Source organism: Centrocercus urophasianus, unplaced genomic scaffold (genome assembly GCF_019232065.1).
Source record: "Centrocercus urophasianus isolate 14NV4802_14NV808 unplaced genomic scaffold, USGS_Curo_1.0 seq_13, whole genome shotgun sequence".
Taxonomy (NCBI): domain Eukaryota; kingdom Metazoa; phylum Chordata; class Aves; order Galliformes; family Phasianidae; genus Centrocercus; species Centrocercus urophasianus.
The window spans coordinates 43664361-43681726 of NW_024884475.1; the positions used below are offsets into that span (position 1 = coordinate 43664361).

Below are 17366 nucleotides of genomic sequence, written 5' to 3' on the forward strand. Positions count from 1 at the left end.
CTCTAGATTTTTATCTGACTGCTGAATTCAAGAAAACTTTGAACAGCTCGGGGTGGCACTTCACAAAAATGCTGTGTTGGGGTGGAGGAACAAAGAAGAGAAATGAATTAAGTGATTACAGATGCTCCCTGCTGCAGTGCCTTGTGAACTGTCTTTAGTGTAATGGCAAGCTGCTGAACTTGAAGCTCCCAGTTCTTCTGAGCAGTGCCTAAAATGAAACCCTCTTTTTAGTGGGTAGTCCTTAATTTCCTGTTCTCATTTTGTGTATGTTGCAACATTCTAAAAGCCATACAAATAGGTTTAAGCATAGCAAGTTGTGAAATATGTTGTGAATGTCTCACTCCTTATTCAGTAGTAATTAAATCAGAGCTAAGGTCTGCAGGATAGCTTTGTGCTTTTTTGCATAGTTATGCTGGTGCTGCTGCTGTTTTCTACAGCTAATACAGAGAAGCCATTCTTCAGAAATGTTTTACTGTTGTTGAGATACAATAAACTTTTCCAAGGTTTTCCTTGGATGGCTAAATACGAATGCTACTATAACAGATAATTTCTCATTCTTCTGGAGAGCCAGATTTTCATTTGCCCTTCTGTGGCTGTGCAGGGTTGGCAAATTTTGAGTAAATAAGTGAAAAGTTATCTTGTGATATCAGAAGGCAAAGAAGTTTCCAGGTGTACATGTCTTCATAGGCTACCTACAAGCTGGTGCTCATTGCAGCCCCTGCCTACAGTGGGCCAGAGTAAATTATGTACGTATTCGGGGAGTGTACCTGTGCATCAATAGGTTTGGGATGAGCTCCATGATCAACAGCACTTTGCTGGAACTGTTGAACATACCTTTCCCTCACAGCAGCTCTTAGCATGGGGCTTGAAGTATTTGCCCCAGGTGTGGCTGGTGACATCTTGGCAGCTTGCTTGTGGCAGGGATTGGGTTCAGTGCTCAAAGATGTTTTAACCTGTGCAGGTTTGCTATTGTCATTGTAAAAATAATTTTGACTTGTGTTTTTTTTCTTATCTAGGCAGTAGAAATAACTACCAGTGAGGAGTACTAAGATGCTTTGACCTGAACTGCTGTGTTTTTATAACACTGGAACCGCATTTAAAACTGTGATCTTGATGAGAAACCATGCAAATCTCAAACCTCTGGGAAACTTAAAAAAATGGGCTGTAGCAATACTGGGAAATAGTTTGGTAAACAGTAAAAGAATCCTATTTTCAGAATATAGATGTGTTTATGTATGGGATCATCACAAAAGCTTTGGGTTTTTTGGTATTGTAGTTGTCAGGATTATGAAGTTGTGTGAATATGATCCAGAGCATTTTGTTTAGTCTGTATATGGATGAAGGTGGAGCATGGAAAAAGTAACCACACTTGTGCTCACCATGCCTGTGTTTCTTGCTCTGAAGCAGTGGAGAGATGTGGGAGGGCTTTTGCTGTGACATGGAGCACGGTTTTTATTTCTGAGACCTATATGAGGCAGTGTTTGCTTGCTCGCACATGCTGTGGGAAGATGACTCCACTGATTTATAGAGCTGCCAATGGACGTGGCTGATGTCCATCACATCTTCATGAGCCACTGCCTTTCCTGCCTCAGTGCATCAATGTTCGTCATCTTCCCCTTTAAGTTGTTTTCTTCTTGATGTTTGGACCCTCTAAACATCTGTGGAATGTTTTGTATTCTTTTCTTGGCTGTCATGGCCTCAGTACAACCAAATGCTCATCTTCATTCTTCTGCCCTGAGTGCCTTCCAAGCTGTCTTTGTCTCCAGTGAGAAAAATCAAACACCCCAAATAAGCTGCTAATACATTGGTATGATTTATTATTTTTCAGATTGAATTGGAGAGCAAGTTTGGAAATAATTTGTTACATATTACTGCTGTTAGGAAACAGTAATGGAGAGAGATCTACGTCTACTTTATATTCCTTTCAGACTATTTTAATTGGAGAAGACAAAATGTGTATTCAAAATGTGGATTTCTTGCAAGCAATAGGCTGAAATAAATGTGTCATTTGTTCTTTCAGTATCAAAAGTGATTCCTGCACTTCTCTTGAGGATCAAATAATCTTTCACATCTTGAAGTTACACTACTATCCAAGAACAACAATTTTGTCAGGATCGAAAGGAAAACTCTGGACTAAGTCTGAGCTGTGTAAAATGTTTAATTGTTTCCAAATGACCATATTCTTTAGGGATGTCAAAACAGCTTGTGAAGGCTTTGCTTTGCGGACTGAAGCTTTAAATGTTTGCATGGAATAACCTTCATTGCAGGGCTGCTTGAGTGAAAATTGGGTCCCTGAGGTGCATTCTTGATGGACGCTTCTCCAAAATCCAGATATGAGATCTCTGCTGGGGTACCCCAGGCTCTGCAGCAGTTTCTCAGGAGTGTTATATTGCTGTGAGAGCTGCTTGTGCCCTTCCTTCTTCTGCACAAGTATAACTGTACATCTAACTGCATGGAGGATACTAGGGCAGCTTTGTTTTGGAATAATGTATTTAAATCAATTCCTTTTAAAACATTCTTCATCTTGTGCTATGCTGTTTATCATGGGCTTTTTGTTTTCACCAGCAAAAGCTTGACTGTTCTTCTGGGGTATTTTGTATTTCTGCACTGTAATTCAAAAAACTCAGGATTAGGTTTTCGCACATGCAATACACATTTGCCAGATAGAAGAATGGAAAGTCATGTTGAAAATATGTTGCTTTCATAACATCCAGATGTGTCTAGATTTCCTTTTGTCTGTCCATTGTGGTGACATTTTCTCAGTTTCCTTCTATTTCTCTTTTGCTTTGTGTGGTTCTCAGTTGAGTAATAAAAGGGATAAACCGTGACTTACTCCTTCATATTAAGCGTGACACGGGTACAGGGTCAGATTTCTGCCTGCGTGTTCCAAGTATAAGGGTAGTGTTCTGTCTGCATAGAAGATGCATTATTGAAACTGTTTGCCACCATTTAATGCTGTTGGTTTCCTATTTCTAGGAGCCATGCAATATTCCTTTGGGTGTTGTATGCAACAGGGCTGGTCAACTGCTTTCCTGAAGACTTTTCCCCCCAGAAAATGCTCATCTGTGTAATTGTGACCAGTAATGGTCACAATATATATTTTTAGTTTTAAATTAAAATGAAGTTGCTTGTTTTTCAGTATGTATTGTAAAACAGTATCTAATGTAAGTAATAATACTCTGCATTGAATTTTCATGTATTAAAATATTTCTGAAATCACCGATTTTAATGAAAAGCAGGACATGAAATCAAATTTGAAAAGAAGATATTAAGAAATGTGCAGGGTTTGGAATGTGAAGCTGAAACTTCAGTTTGGATTGGTTGGAGTATGTTCGTAATTGTACTCTAATAACCTTAAAATGATGCTATTCATCTTCTCAGAAACTGTTATGTGTAGTTGAGCTTATACATGAATTTGGCAGTAAATCACACATACAAAGATTTATTGCCAAGTATCAGCATCAAGCAGTAAACATGATAAATATCTATTTTGCTTTTATTGTTGCTCATTTAAAATCGTATGTAAAAATTGCCTCTATAATACTATGGAAAAGCTATCTTTTTCCTTCCTGCTGTCTCATTCTCTTCCAGGCTGAAAGAGGTGGCTGTAACGTTCTCTCTATGCTTTGAATCACCTCTTGTGATTTGTGTGATGACGCACTGGTGGTAGACTCTGGATGTGTAGGGTCAATATTAGGTTGGTTGTTAGACTTGTTTTGTCCTTGCAAAAGCAGATCTCTTCAGAGAGGACTTGATCCTTGCTCTGTGATGGATTCCGGGTTGAACAGACAATGACCAGGCTCTAAAATTGATGTGTGTGTTTTGTTCCTCAGTTTCTTTGTTGTATTCATGTTTCCATCTTGCAGAATTTGTTACCTGCAGCAAATATCACAGGGAAACCTAAGTGTTTTTCTTGAGTACCTTTTTCAGACTTCTACTAAATGGTTCGTAAGTGTTTCAGGCTTGGAAAAACAATTTAAAACAGGGAGAGGCTGTACATCTTTGTGTTCACTTTTGTCCTGCGCATGATTTTTCAGTGACAGGTCCATTGGAAAAAGTCTCTGATGTTGACCCACTTCTGCACCTGCTTCTTCAAAAATCTGTGCAACTGTGACAGTGGTAATACTGTATATTGCTACAGGGTTGCAAATCAAAATGTCCTCTGGGTATTGCTGACAAATCTTAGATTGTGAGACAGGTTCATTTTTAGCTCATTTAGTGACTTCCTTGGGAAAAACAATCCATTTTAGTGTGAACAGGAGGACTCTATTACACTGTCCTTCATTGTGCCACGTTCTATGTCTTAACCTGATAGTTGAAAGGTAGCCATTTGTCCATAGGTGAAAATTCCATCTGTGGTAAAACTACTGAGAAGTGTACTTTGAAAACTGCTTGTAGAAACTCAATTTAGAGCACTCTTCTCCCTCTAGCACAAAAGGTTTAAACTTCCTGTGCAAAGGACCTTGCAGACAGGCCATCTGCTTACAGTGTGTGTTTTTTAATGGTATGAGCACCAGCAGTACTGCAACAGGAAGACTTTGCTAACACCCAACATCTTTGGTGTATATCTGTGTGTGCGTGTATGTGTATACATACAGAAATCATGTCATTGTGTGAAGAGTTCTGCATGGCTAGTTCAATAACCTTCTGGTCCTAGTTCTATTTATCATACTCTGGTCAATAGTCCTAGTGAAGTATTTAATGCCATTGGAACACCGAAGTTTTTGGTTGCATGAAAATCCTGTGGTTAATTGTTTATCTTTAAGCTCATTTGCAAATCTTCTGTGACTCTTGAGCCAGAAATGGGTGCTCCTTTGAGAATGTTTCAGGCATTTCCTGCAAAACACCATCTTGTTTTGTTCATAGGAAATTTTAAAACAAGCAGAAAGTAGCAGAGAAAGATATCTCATGCAGAATTTACATTCTACTTTGGAACATCCCAAGTGTTGAAGCCGCTGACTGCAGCAATCAGAAGTTATGTAGCAATGTGTGTGGAGAATTCATGTTTCTATTGTGTGATTATTCAAATAATTAAATGAGCAAAGATTGTGAACTGGTGGCAGAGATGGAGGAATGCAAGAGCTTGGGTCTTCAGTTGCTCTTGGTTAAGTATTTTGTAGTCTTTGGTGTGTCTTTACAGTGTTGGGAAATTGATAGATATGGCCCTTTGGTCTTGAGTTTCCTGGGGCTGCCAGCACTTAGGTGTACATTCTTTCCCTTTTTGCCTAACTTCCTCTCTTTGAAGTAGAGATCAGGCTTCCATTGAAAGCAGAAGTTGTCCAGATACATGACACGCAGATATCTGACTTGGAGGGCACTTGAAAGGCTTCTATTACTTTCTTTTAACATTTCAGACTCATAATATCATCCTAAATCACAGTACAGAATGAAAGCACAGTAGTAGCCTTCTAGAGCTCTTTTGTGCTGTAGAAAGCTTAGTGCTTTATATACAGGATCTCTCAAGGCCCGGCTGAGATTTCAGCTGCATTGTCTTCCATATGTTTGGAAAAAAACCTCCATCATCTGTGTCTAATTTAGCAGAGAGCTGGAATGCCGGAAACATTTTCATTCCTGATGAGATATAGCTGCATGTTCACTGTAAATGAAAACATTGCATTGGAGTTGTTCCTCTGTGTGCACAACAGAGGATTTCCACACTGTAGCTTCTTTTATCTATTTATAGGTTATGGTCCACATCTCTGCATTGTGGGCTGAGCCTGGGGGTGCAGTGGGCTGATGTCAGAGCTACTAGTTGTGGTTCTACTCAGCCTATGTTGTGTGGAGGAGCTCACTGTTGCCCTGCTCCTTCTGTATGCACCTGCATGATGACCTGATGTCCATGATCTCATGTCCAGTGGAAAAGCATTTGATTGAGTTTGATATCTTTATATTGTGTGTTTGGACTCTTAGACTGGCCTTGGAATAGATTAGAATCATAAATCATAGAATCACAGAATGGCCTGGATTGAAAAGGACCACAACGATCATCTACTTTCAACTCCCCTGCTATGTGCAGGGTCACCAACTGTTAGACCGGGCTGCCCAGAGCCACATCCAGCCTAGCAATGTAGATGATACATCTGCGTTTGAATCCTAGTCACAAATAGCAATTCAGTTTAGTTCATTGTCATTTCACTGAAGCACGTGGCAAATTTCGCCATCCTAAGAGGCAAGCTTCTCCAACAAGAACTTTTAGGATTTCAGAAGAGTTGGTGCTGCTAAGCATCGCTGTGATTTTTGTATGCATTTTTCCAGATATCTTTACCACCTTATTTCCAGGGAAGCCGAATGCAGTCAACAAAATAAGTCTAACATCTGTCAGCTATGCTTGACTGTTTCTCAGCCTGCTGAATCTGGATATTTTATGTCTAAAGCTATTTTTGAAACTTTGGGAACTTTCTAGATACTTGAATGTTTTGTTAAGAAATGCAGTGTCTAGGATGTGTTGATGCTTACTCTTATTATTGAAATGGCACCAGTAATCTTATGTCTTCAAAGAGATAAGACTGCAAAATAACAAAAATAGAAATGTGAAGAAAAAGTAAAGGATGCCTGTTCTGCAGCCTCACATCAAGTACAAGTGTCTATTTTTCTGGAAAACGCAGTTGTTGCAGTCTTTTCCACTGTTTTCACCAGTTGGTCTAGCTTCAGAAAAAGTCAGCTTACATTTTGGCATTCATGAAAGACTAAGCACAGTCTTGAACCACTGTGTCTATGGGGAGATATACTGAAAAATCTTATTCAAACTTGTATCTGTTCTGATAAAACTTGGTGTTTAAGTTTATGTAAGGGACAGCTCAAGCTGGTATAATCAAGACAATTTTCATAAGCAGAATTGTCTTCTACAGGCTTGCTACCAGGGTATTTCACTTTCTAACTTGGAGGAACAGCGGAATGAAAAAATAATCCAAGTATTCAGAGGATAAAAAATGATAGCAAACTATCTGTTATCAGTGAGACTGTATTGCTTTGTAATATCTAGTGGTTTTTTTTACTAGTGCAAGTTTTCAATGAAGTATAAGATGCATTCCAGACACTCAGTACTTGAAGCCACTGCTGGTCTACAGAGTTTAGGACCCCCTGAAATGACTGTTTGCCCACATGTGCACAATTGGCGTGCCTTCCCTCCTTCCTTCTCTGGTGTTCTCTCTGAAATTATGAGCTTACCACAATCTAGTGCCCGCAGGGTGCTGCTCAGGGTGAAGGTATTTGAGTTAAAATCCCTTACGCTGGCCTTTCTGTTTTCTGTTCTAAAGGTTGGCTATAGAGTTCTGTGGGAAAACTTGCACATAACGTACAGTTTTAAAATAGAGGAAGTCACACCTGAAACTTTTACCCATCTCTACTGTGCAAGATTGGTTTATGGAATGATCTGTGGTGCTGATGATGGCACTTAGCAGTCACCTCACAGAATTCATACCTTCTAAAATGCATTGTGTTTTACAGAAACAAATTCTATATTCATGTGCTTAGGCGAGTAAGGGAGCTGCTTGAATTTGTGGGGTACTGATTTAAACTTCTGGTGGGTATCCTGCACTAATAAATGCATTGTTTTTGATGTGCAGGATGGCATTGGTACATGTTACAGATAGCATAAAGGTTGCAGGTGTGAAGAAATTGGATCTTCCAAAAAAATTTTTGCTATGACAGTTTTGATATTTGTAATAGATGAGAGACAGAAAACCTCATTATTTATTCTGTGAAAGAAATTTGACTCGGTGCTGTTTTTCTTCAACAGTGACCACCAAAGAGATGGGAAAAATGAGATAGCAGCTCTTAGCAGTACATACATGGCACTAAAAATCCTAGAGTGCAATGGCTCTGCAGTGAGGTCTAGGATATAAGTTCCTGGTTGCCTTGACTACAGCAGTGTGAAATAGTAAGGCCCTCTGGATGTGCTTGGTAACCTCCTTCCCCTTGGGCATGCTGATACTCTGTTGTACAGATCAAGACTTATAAAGCTCAGTTTCTCCCTGCTGTGCAGGGAGTTGGTAGGAGAAGGTAGATCATGCAACTTTATGCTTAATGTTCTTTTATGCTGTTAATGAGCTGTCATTCACAGCAGGGGGGACCTTATGTCCCCCAGATAGCTCACCACTCTTAAAGGAGGTGCTGAACAAATTAAGCTACGTAAATATGAATGTCCTTGGCCCACTCCTGCAGATTCAGGACCTGCTGTGTTTGTGGCAGTGTTCCTTTGTGTCTGTCTGGGGGTTAATGCAACCACTTTTCTTTTTGCAGCCTACTTTGAGAGTCGAGGCTGTGTGTCCTGAGGCTGGCTTAGGAATCACAGAATCAGTTAGGTTGGAAGAGACCTCTAAGATCATTGCCCAAATGTTAATGAAGATGGGAATACTGTGAGCAGGGAGCTTTACTGGAAGGGGCAGCACTGAAGCTTTTTTTTTTTTTTTTTTACTGAAACAGTTTAGAGGGTATGAGAGTTGGAAATGCTTCCTGCAATATATGAAGGATTTTGGAGTCTGTGTCTCTACTGTAAATTTGGTTTTAAAGAAGTGAAATGTTAAGTTTGTAAGCATGCATTAATGCTTTCCTGGGCTGAAGGTGGAAGTACCAACTAGAAAGTAATGGTGCTTATTTTGTTTTGGCTCATTCTACGGAAAGACATACATATGCTTTTAAAAATGTTGACTGTATTATCTCCAATTCCGTAGTGTGGAAATTCATCAGTATGGTTAATATTTTCAAGTGACAGAGGCAATTACCATTCACATAAAACACTTCTGAAAAGCATTAGAGCTGTAGTGATTCCTGCTCAAAAGTAAATCTATGTTAAGTTTAGGTCCTGCTGAGGCTGGCATGCAGGGAAGACATAAACATTGGCTCTGCTGCTGAAGTGAGTGTTTTTTTATACTTTGAGGGATTATGTACTGGAATCATGTTTGGACTGATCTCTTAATCAATTCCTTTTTGTAAGATGATGCTGTAAATGCTGAAGTATTCACCAGTGGCATGTGTGAATTATGTTGTTTTTAAGCTGCCCTTGTGATCACTCTCTCTATGTAAAGTATGAAGCTGTAAACAGGATTTGGGGTTTTTCAGTGTCAGATGCTTGGAGGCAGCGTAGCTCATTAGTTGGGAGTGACATCTGGGAGCTGGAAGGTCTTTTTGCTCTTCCAGATGCTGCCTTTGACTTGCTCTCTGACCTTTTAGCTGCTCAGCATTTCAGCCTGAGACTTGCCAACTGTTCTGCAGCTCTCTGCCCGTGTTACATCACTTGACCCTTCAGCTACCAGAGGTTCTTCTCTATCTATTCTGTTTTGTCTGCTTTTTCAGATTGTAACAGATGATCTCTTGCAGTATGAATTTCTCTGTAGTATCAGAGAAAAGTCTGTAGTACAGAGCAAGTCTGAAGCGGAAGCCCAGGTAGAATCCTGTAAGATGTGTGACCACTCTGCTTCCTTTGTACCTTTACTTTCTCTGTCATACTGGCAGCATCAGCCTTATCTTGCAGCTGTATGCTCCGAAGTGAGGAAAAACCTGAGTGTGTGTAATAAGTAACCTGCAGAAACATAACAGAGATGGTGTTTTCCTTTCAACTTCCTCTGTAAGCTTGCAAAACTCTTCTTAGTGCTGTGCAATTGCTGTTAAATCAGACTATTTCAGGCCATCTGCACTTGGGAAGAGATAGCTATAGACCAACTGTATGCAAGTATGTGACAGTTTTCTGAGTCTTTTATAGATGGAGTCCATCTTAACTCGGAAATAGTCAGCCAGATTAGGAGGTGTGGTGGAAAGAACAGAGTTGCTTATGGTTGTCAGTGGAGTGTAACAGACAAAGGGCTCTTAGTTGTACAGCTTTGTTGTGCCTCCTGCTATTGCAAAAGTGGTGGAAGGATAAATATTGTCTGTCTGAAGATTGCATTAAAACAATGGAAATCAATCTTGAAACAACTGCCCAAAGTACATTATGGTACTAAGCTGTAATCACTGAGCTGCAGCACTTGCTTTGCTGTATGTAGCAGGAACTGAAGGATTCTGGGGACACCCAGAAAGACATAATCAAGTTACCAAAGTACACTCTCTAGTAAGAAAACCAATATGACTTTGCTGCTCTGTGGAGAAGAAATGCATTTTGGCAAGTAGAGAAATTACTCATTTAGGAGTGATTCAAAGCTCCCTTCAGTGCTGGCTGCAGAAAGGACGTAAAACAAGTGGGAAGAGGTTCTGATTTATTAGATCTTCATTTACCAGAATTTTGCATCAAAGACCATGCTTAATACCTAGACATTACCTTTACTTTGCTATTTCAGCAGCAACTGTAGAGCATCTGGCACACTTGAGCTTCCTGTCCACCAGCTTTCGATGAGTGCTGTCCTGAATATATTATGGCATGTTTCTTGATATTCTGATCCATTACTTGATTCTTGTAATGTGAGTTTATTTGATGTCCCTTAGTGGCTAGACTCACACAAGAATGGATGCTGCTGGCCCTGTGGATGGTGATAGAGGCTTGCTGGTGTCCAGATCTCATTTATGTGCTTTATACAGGGTGTATCTGAGCCAACACCCACCATAACTACAGAAGCTATATATGCATACACAGAAATTGATGTTTGATCCCTTAAGAATCCTAAGAGAATTTGCTAACTGATATTAATTGTAACTTGGTAAGATTTGAATGCATTCAAATAGTCTTTTAAAATTCTCTAGTGCTGTTTTATTTGTGCTTTTTATAGTCATGCTTGGGTCTGTATAAATAAACTGCATACTTAGAAAAGTTTGTATGCTGAATTCAACCTAGGTACTGAAGTATTATATTTGACCATGAGCTCAACGTCTTGGCAAAAGTACTGGCTCCTTCTTTTTGGGACCAATCCCCAAATGCACTGAGAATTGATGTCTTTCCATTCGCTTCACTGGACTGTGGATCAGTCCTTCTCTAATCTGATGCAGCTTTCATGATTTTGTCTGGCTGAAGAATTAATTATGTAGGCCTTGGAAGTGAATTATTTCAAGCAAAATATCTTCAGCCTATCCCTGATAAGACAAACATAAGAATGGGGAATTCACAGCCAGATGTTTGTGATTAGGGCTGCTACTGCCAGTAGCATAAAAGGCGCTCAGATGTCTCAGGAAGCCTACTGGATACAAGTATAATGTGCGTTCCAAAGGTGTTTGGAGAGCCACTGGCAAGTGCATGGCTGCAGCTTTTGAATTAAGTACAAGGCAGGAATGTTTCAAAATCTGTCCTTGCTGTAACAGGACTTGAGAGACTCTCCTTGCAGCGTAAAAATGGTTGCTAAGCAGTAGTGGAATGTCAACTCTTTGAGTATTTTTTAACCTCTTTGGATGTGTTTTCCTTTTGTACACAACTGATGAATAGTGCCTGGCTTGAAGTCCCCTGATAGGAAGAAGTAGGACAATCTTTTGCTGCTTGCAGCAGCTGCTCACAAATGTGTCCCATGTTGCCTCAGAGATACAGGTGTCTTCAGATGTAGTGCAGGATAACTGCTGACAGTGTTTTCACTCAACAGTATTAAAGTTTTTATTCAGGCAGACCAAACACAGAAGAATCAAAAGGAAATTCTGTGCTTGGAGGCAGAGCTCTGTACCTGAAAGAAGCTGAGAACCTTAAACTTAGACACTTTGCTTATGCAGCTCAGGGGAAATAAGCAGAAAGGAACCCAAAATTAGACATTGCTTGGAAAACTAGCTATATCTCATTTAAGTGTTGAAACACTGAAACCCAGTTGTATATAGCACCCTTGTGACATAAAGACTTTTATGATTTTTGGCACACAAATGTGTGTACATTTAGATGGCAGATATTATATAGCAAAAAATGAGTCTGCTGTTGATGGAAAATCTGAGCCTTTTGCAGGATATCTCTCAATGCTCCTGGTGCAGAGAAGTAAATTCTGTGCAGACTTGGGGTGTTTCCCAACAGGAGAGAAAGGGAAGCAGAATTGTGTTAGGCCAGAGGAGGTGGTTGGGGCCAGCGCTCTGGAGCTTCTCACCTTGATTTGTTTGGATCCAGATAGACCTTGGCCTGTAAAGTACAGTGTATGGTTGGATGGCAAGGGTGGAGATGGGTTACTGGAAGGGAAAGCTGGTGCAACTTTGCGTGCTGCAAATGTGTTCTCTAGGCCATGAGAAATTTCAGAGAGAATAAGATCATACAGCAAACCAGGGTTTCCTGCCAAATGTATCTTGTTACAGTCCTGTGACTATTCAATGTAACTGGATTTGTTGTGTTTTAATGACTTTTCCAACAATTTCCTGGCAAAGGGCTGAGATTCAGTGGGAGCTGCCCAATTCCATGTTTCAAGTATCAAGTGATACAAGTGAGCAGTAGCTGTGAAGAAATGCTTGCCTGCTCTTTGTGCACAGCACCAGCACAGCCTTTCTGCTTGGAGCATGGGGAATGGTGGTACTGATATTGATCTTTGAGCCAGTGCAGTGAGCAGGGCCGAGGCTGGAATGTTCCTTCTATTTTAATTTGCTCTTTCAATGTTCAGGCAAGCCTGAGAATGTTGCTCACAGCCAGCCAGGAGTGAATGGATTGTGTAGGATTTCTTTGACTCTGGTCATTACTTAAGCTGGAGGCTGGCCAAGTCTATAGAGTTTACTCTGGCAGAAAGTGCAAGTTGCTTTTCCTGCTCAGAAGATGAGCGTGAGGAATACGCTCATTCAGTGCTTGAAAATCTATGACTTTCTGCCTCATCTCATGAGAGTGAGAAGTCTTGGAGTACATTGGTATAATTCCACACTTTGTCATATGTTATTTACATACTGTTTGCACCTTGTTGTTCTCTGTGTTGGTGCCAGCACCCTGATATTACTGCAATTTATTTTTATGATCTTGGTGTTGAAGCAGCTGTAAAAACAACTAGTGAAAGTGAGCCAGCTGCTGGAATTTCTGATTCAGTCTGGTCGGTAGTAGGCAGATTCTGAAAGGAAAGGAGAGATGGAAAACAACAAATAAACTTAATCTCACGTCTAAATATAATAATGTGTAACAAAAATGTGTTGGGTGGCTGGAACTAGCTACTGAAGAGAATAATTTCACTGATAAAAATAATATGGTCGTTTGTATGGGAAGTGTCGAAGGATAGCATATCGCATTAGTTTAACAGAAATCTTACTCCCACATGTGAGAACTTAGTGCTTGTAGAAAGTTGTCTGTCTTGCACCTCATTTGTTTTAGTATTACAGAAGTACTTTGGTATATTTTATCAACAAGGAGATACACATCAATTAACACTTTGCTTGTCTAGCTAAAATACAAATACGTAACTCATGTACAAGTGTCAGTACTAGTGCAATGTGTTTGTGGAATGAAACAAAAACCTTTCACCCAAGTGGTAAGTTGGTTGTAACTTTGGTCAGACTCCTGTTTGTCTGGGGGACCTGGTTTCCTTAACACGGCACTAAGACAAGTAATTACCTAAAATTTTCTTTTAGTTCTGTTTGGAGGCTGGCCTAAGTGGCAGCAATAGGTCAAGCTGGCTTGGGGTTTTTTTTGTTTATTTTTTTTTTTTTCAGGGATGCAGCAAGGAGCAACATGTAGTCCAAGATAATCATTTCGGTAGTGCTAGGATAATGATTGGGCTTAGTGATCTTAGAGGTCTTTTCCGTTCTAAATGATTCTATGATTCTAATCTGTGATAAATTCCAGTTAGGGGGATTGGTTATGAGATGGGATATCTAATTATTTACTGTCCACCATACCTGGAGATTAACTTCATTACTTTACTTAAAAAAAAAAAAAAAAGAAGCTGGATTATCTGGTAAAGATATGTTAGATAATGGTGAGTGAGGTGTGGGTAGTAGGAAGCATCCTGCCTTCTTTAGTATGAAGTTGTACCATCAGTTCATTGCTTCTTACTGCCCATAATCCAGCAGTACTAACTTTGAGAAGAAAGCTGATGTCTTCCTCAGTGCCAAAGAAGATATCTGGCACTAGCTGAAAAAATCTTTTGTCTCTTTTCTGGTTTTTTTTGTAACAACTAATTTCATCATTATTGCATTCTCTTGTAGCTGGGTAGTACTCACTCAGCTGGAGGATGCCAAAAACCTGTTCGAAAATGAACAGGTTACTTCTTGACTTGTGATCTGACTTCTTTCCCTTTTCCTCTTCTGGGCAGGAGAGTTGCTCAGACCCAGTATGGACGAACACAATGGCTCTGTGGAGATGCCCCCAGCAAGCCAAGGGCGGCATGGCACAATCAAGTGTGGATGGCTTCGAAAGCAAGGAGGCTTCGTTAAGACCTGGCACACACGCTGGTTTGTTCTCAAAGGGGACCAGCTTTATTATTTCAAAGATGAAGATGAAATCAAGCCACTGGTAAGTGACAGTCCTAAGTTAACATAAGTGGAGTTGTCATATTTTAAGAAACCTCTCCTTTTCTTTGTCTCCGTAAAACATGAGGTTTTGTGAATTTGTGAATGCAGAACTGAGTCAGGCCTTGGCAGTTGCATGATTCCCCATATGATCTCTGAAGTTTCTTTTTCCCGGTCAGGTTTTCTCATTATAGCATTTTTAAAGGGAAGTAGTCCGAATGAAGCTCGAGTGGCAAAAATCAGTATGATATACTTACCTGAGGCATATGGATAAGCTGTATTTGTAAAGGTATTGGCTATTTTTTTACTATTTAAAATATTGGAGTATTTCTACTTTGTGTCTTTACAGATAGGAAATCCCCTAAGACTGTAGCCTACATACTTGCCATCTGTAGTGTAGATTAGACTTCTGTTTGCTGCCTGGTTCTGTTGTGGTAATTTACTGCTCCTTAATGTTCATCTACTTTCTTATTTAGCTTTTTGACAGGCATGCTTTAGGGCTGTCTATCTCTAGAGTGCCATAAGAACAGAGTAAATAACTTTTGCCTTTTAGCTCAGGGCAAGTCTGAACCCCTCTGATAATACATTGAGAAATCTTGTGCTAGCACCTTCAGCAGTGTGGTAGTTGATCATCCCCATCTGTGACTTCAGAAAATGCTCTGTGAATTATGAGTGCGATACATATATTCAAACATCTGCACAGTCATATCTTTGTTTATTCATTTTTGATGGTTTACGTTTATGAGGATTTTAACTATTGAGAAATGTAGAATTTGTTAATCCAGCTTCCTATATGGTAAGGGCCACAGCAGTTTTGTCAAGCTTACGGTGTGCATTATGCTGCACACGTTAAGAAAATATTCAGTCTTGAGGTAATTGTTCCCAAAGAAAGTACTTGTTTATGCTGCTTTCAGAGCATCATTTTCATGTGACAGCCTTGGTAATTGTTTCCTCTTAAAACACTGCCAGACAGCATAGGTTAACTAAATCATCTATGGTGTTTTTACATGTTATACATTAGTGCAAATGTTTTATGAGGTAATTAATTTTTTGGAAGTGAATGTATCTCTTATAATTCTGATAATCAAGAAAATTATCATCTGATAATAAGTCATCAAAACAAAAGTGTTTGAGCCAGCCTGGGTTTTGGGAAGTACAGCTCTTCTCCCTGGCACTTGGCATCTGGCAGCGTGTTTGCATATGAGGATGTCATTGCTTTTTTGAGAGGTGACACAATGCTGTATTGCATGGAGCATTTTACAGCCCTATGGAGCACAATTTTTTAATCTCTTTGCCATTACTTCAGAAGATGCTATCACTTTGCTGTATCCCTTTTGCAAGATGGAGGTGGATATTCTGATCTTCTGATTTCAATGATAAGTTTGGTAGTAGTTGATATCATTAGTTAAGAGTTTGCTTGAGTTTACAACGTAAGTGTGAAGTAGTTTATGAAGATGCCCACAGATAAAAAGGTTTGTTTCTGGTAGGCTTGGAATATGAATGGGCCGACTCAAATAGCATTTAGTCAGTGTCTCAAATTGTATGAGTATTGGTTGCTGAAATACATCCAAGCTTAATACCATATATGGAAGTGCTTTTTCCCTCTAAGTAAATAGAAGGATCTGTTGTGTTCAATTCAGTAAGAAAATTACTGTGACCTTCTAGGAGCCCTGGTGTGCTTTCAGTGGAGACATAAAGAGAAGATGTCAATGATAGGATCAATTTCCAGTGTCTGAAGAAATCGTTAGGAGGTAGAGAGCAGCATTATGTCAGTATTATACTGCAGCATACTATTGGATTTGTGTTCAGGACAAGTAATAGTTTATTTGTTACTAGATATGATTAATTTAGGCAATAATGTAATAGAAAAGGGAAGAGAGTTCATGAGGTTATTTTCCCCCAAACTGAATTGAAATTAGTATTTTGCTTTTTGGCTGGTTGTGCTTGGAAGCAGACACAGAGCTATGGTTCCTCATCTTGAGAAATACACTGTGCATTTATAGAAAGTAGGAGAACTTGAGCAGGAGTAGACAGTGAGCCAGTGAGTTTATCTTCCTAGTCCTAATGTGAATGTGGGAAATTCAGATTACAGCTTATGGTTCTGAAGTATCTACTGAATTCACACCTGCCTGCACTGTGTTTGGGACTTGGGTTTTGTCCAGTCTGTACTAAAAACTACACAGTGATGTTTGTATGGATGGAGACGTGAATGGAACTGAATTTGAGGAAAAATGAGATGTCAGATTTTAATCTAAGATTGACTGTATGACAGGAGTTAACAGAATAAATACCATCAGTTTATATCTAAACTATCAGTAAATACTCTTGACTTTCCACAACATGCTGTTAGTATTACAAGCAGCTGCAACAATTACTGAAGTATGTGTGTACATTGACTAGCACTTTGGTATCAGTTTGTTATAGGCTTCAATTTAACTGTGAGGTAAGCTCTCTGCCAACCTGTATCAGCTGCCTACAGGCACACAGTGCAAGAAAGCAGAGGGAAAAGAATACACAGCTATTATAGTCAAAGTCGGTGACTTTTCATTTGTTCCCTATTATCATCAAACACGATTTCACCCTTGAAATATTTTAGTGATAAGAACAGCAGTTGTCTTTTGCTCTGAAATCTGTGAAATATCTTGGAGGATCTGACTAAGATGGCAGAACTTTTCAGAAAATGCAGGTGTGGATAGAAATAGATGTAGTTGCAGGAGACAAAAGAAAGAAGTGAGCAAGCCCATAACATGTGAAGACATCATATTTCTGATTATTCCATGTTATTTTTGCCTCTTGGAGAGGATACAGGATTTTTGCCTTGGTGATTTTTACCTGCTGCCTCTGGTAGTCACTTTATTCCTGACTGCCTGTTATGTTTTAAAAAGCCACTATTAAGCTAGATCTAAAGGTCAGCTATCCAGCTTGACATGTGGCTGGCTGAAAAAAAAATCAGCATTTAGTATCCTCCATAGTACAGCTGTTATGTGCAACTAGTGAAAACATGTGTCTCGCTTTCCCCTCTGTCCATGGTTAACTTCTCTGGTTTGTGAATAGCAGCAAGG

At 39.6% G+C, this 17366-nt stretch overlaps 1 protein-coding gene across 4 annotated transcripts in view; it reads left to right on the forward strand.

Annotated features, from left to right (window-relative positions):
- The window catches only part of ARHGAP24 (Rho GTPase activating protein 24), a 154445-nt gene that overhangs the window by 10950 nt on the left and 126129 nt on the right, over nt 1-17366 (forward strand). For all 4 annotated transcript variants that reach the window (XM_042811506.1, XM_042811504.1, XM_042811505.1 and 1 more), the window contains exon 2: nt 14109-14308. In XM_042811506.1, the coding sequence (XP_042667440.1) occupies nt 14129-14308 (180 nt within the window). In that variant the 5' untranslated portion in view covers nt 14109-14128. The remainder of the gene's footprint in view (nt 1-14108; nt 14309-17366) is intronic.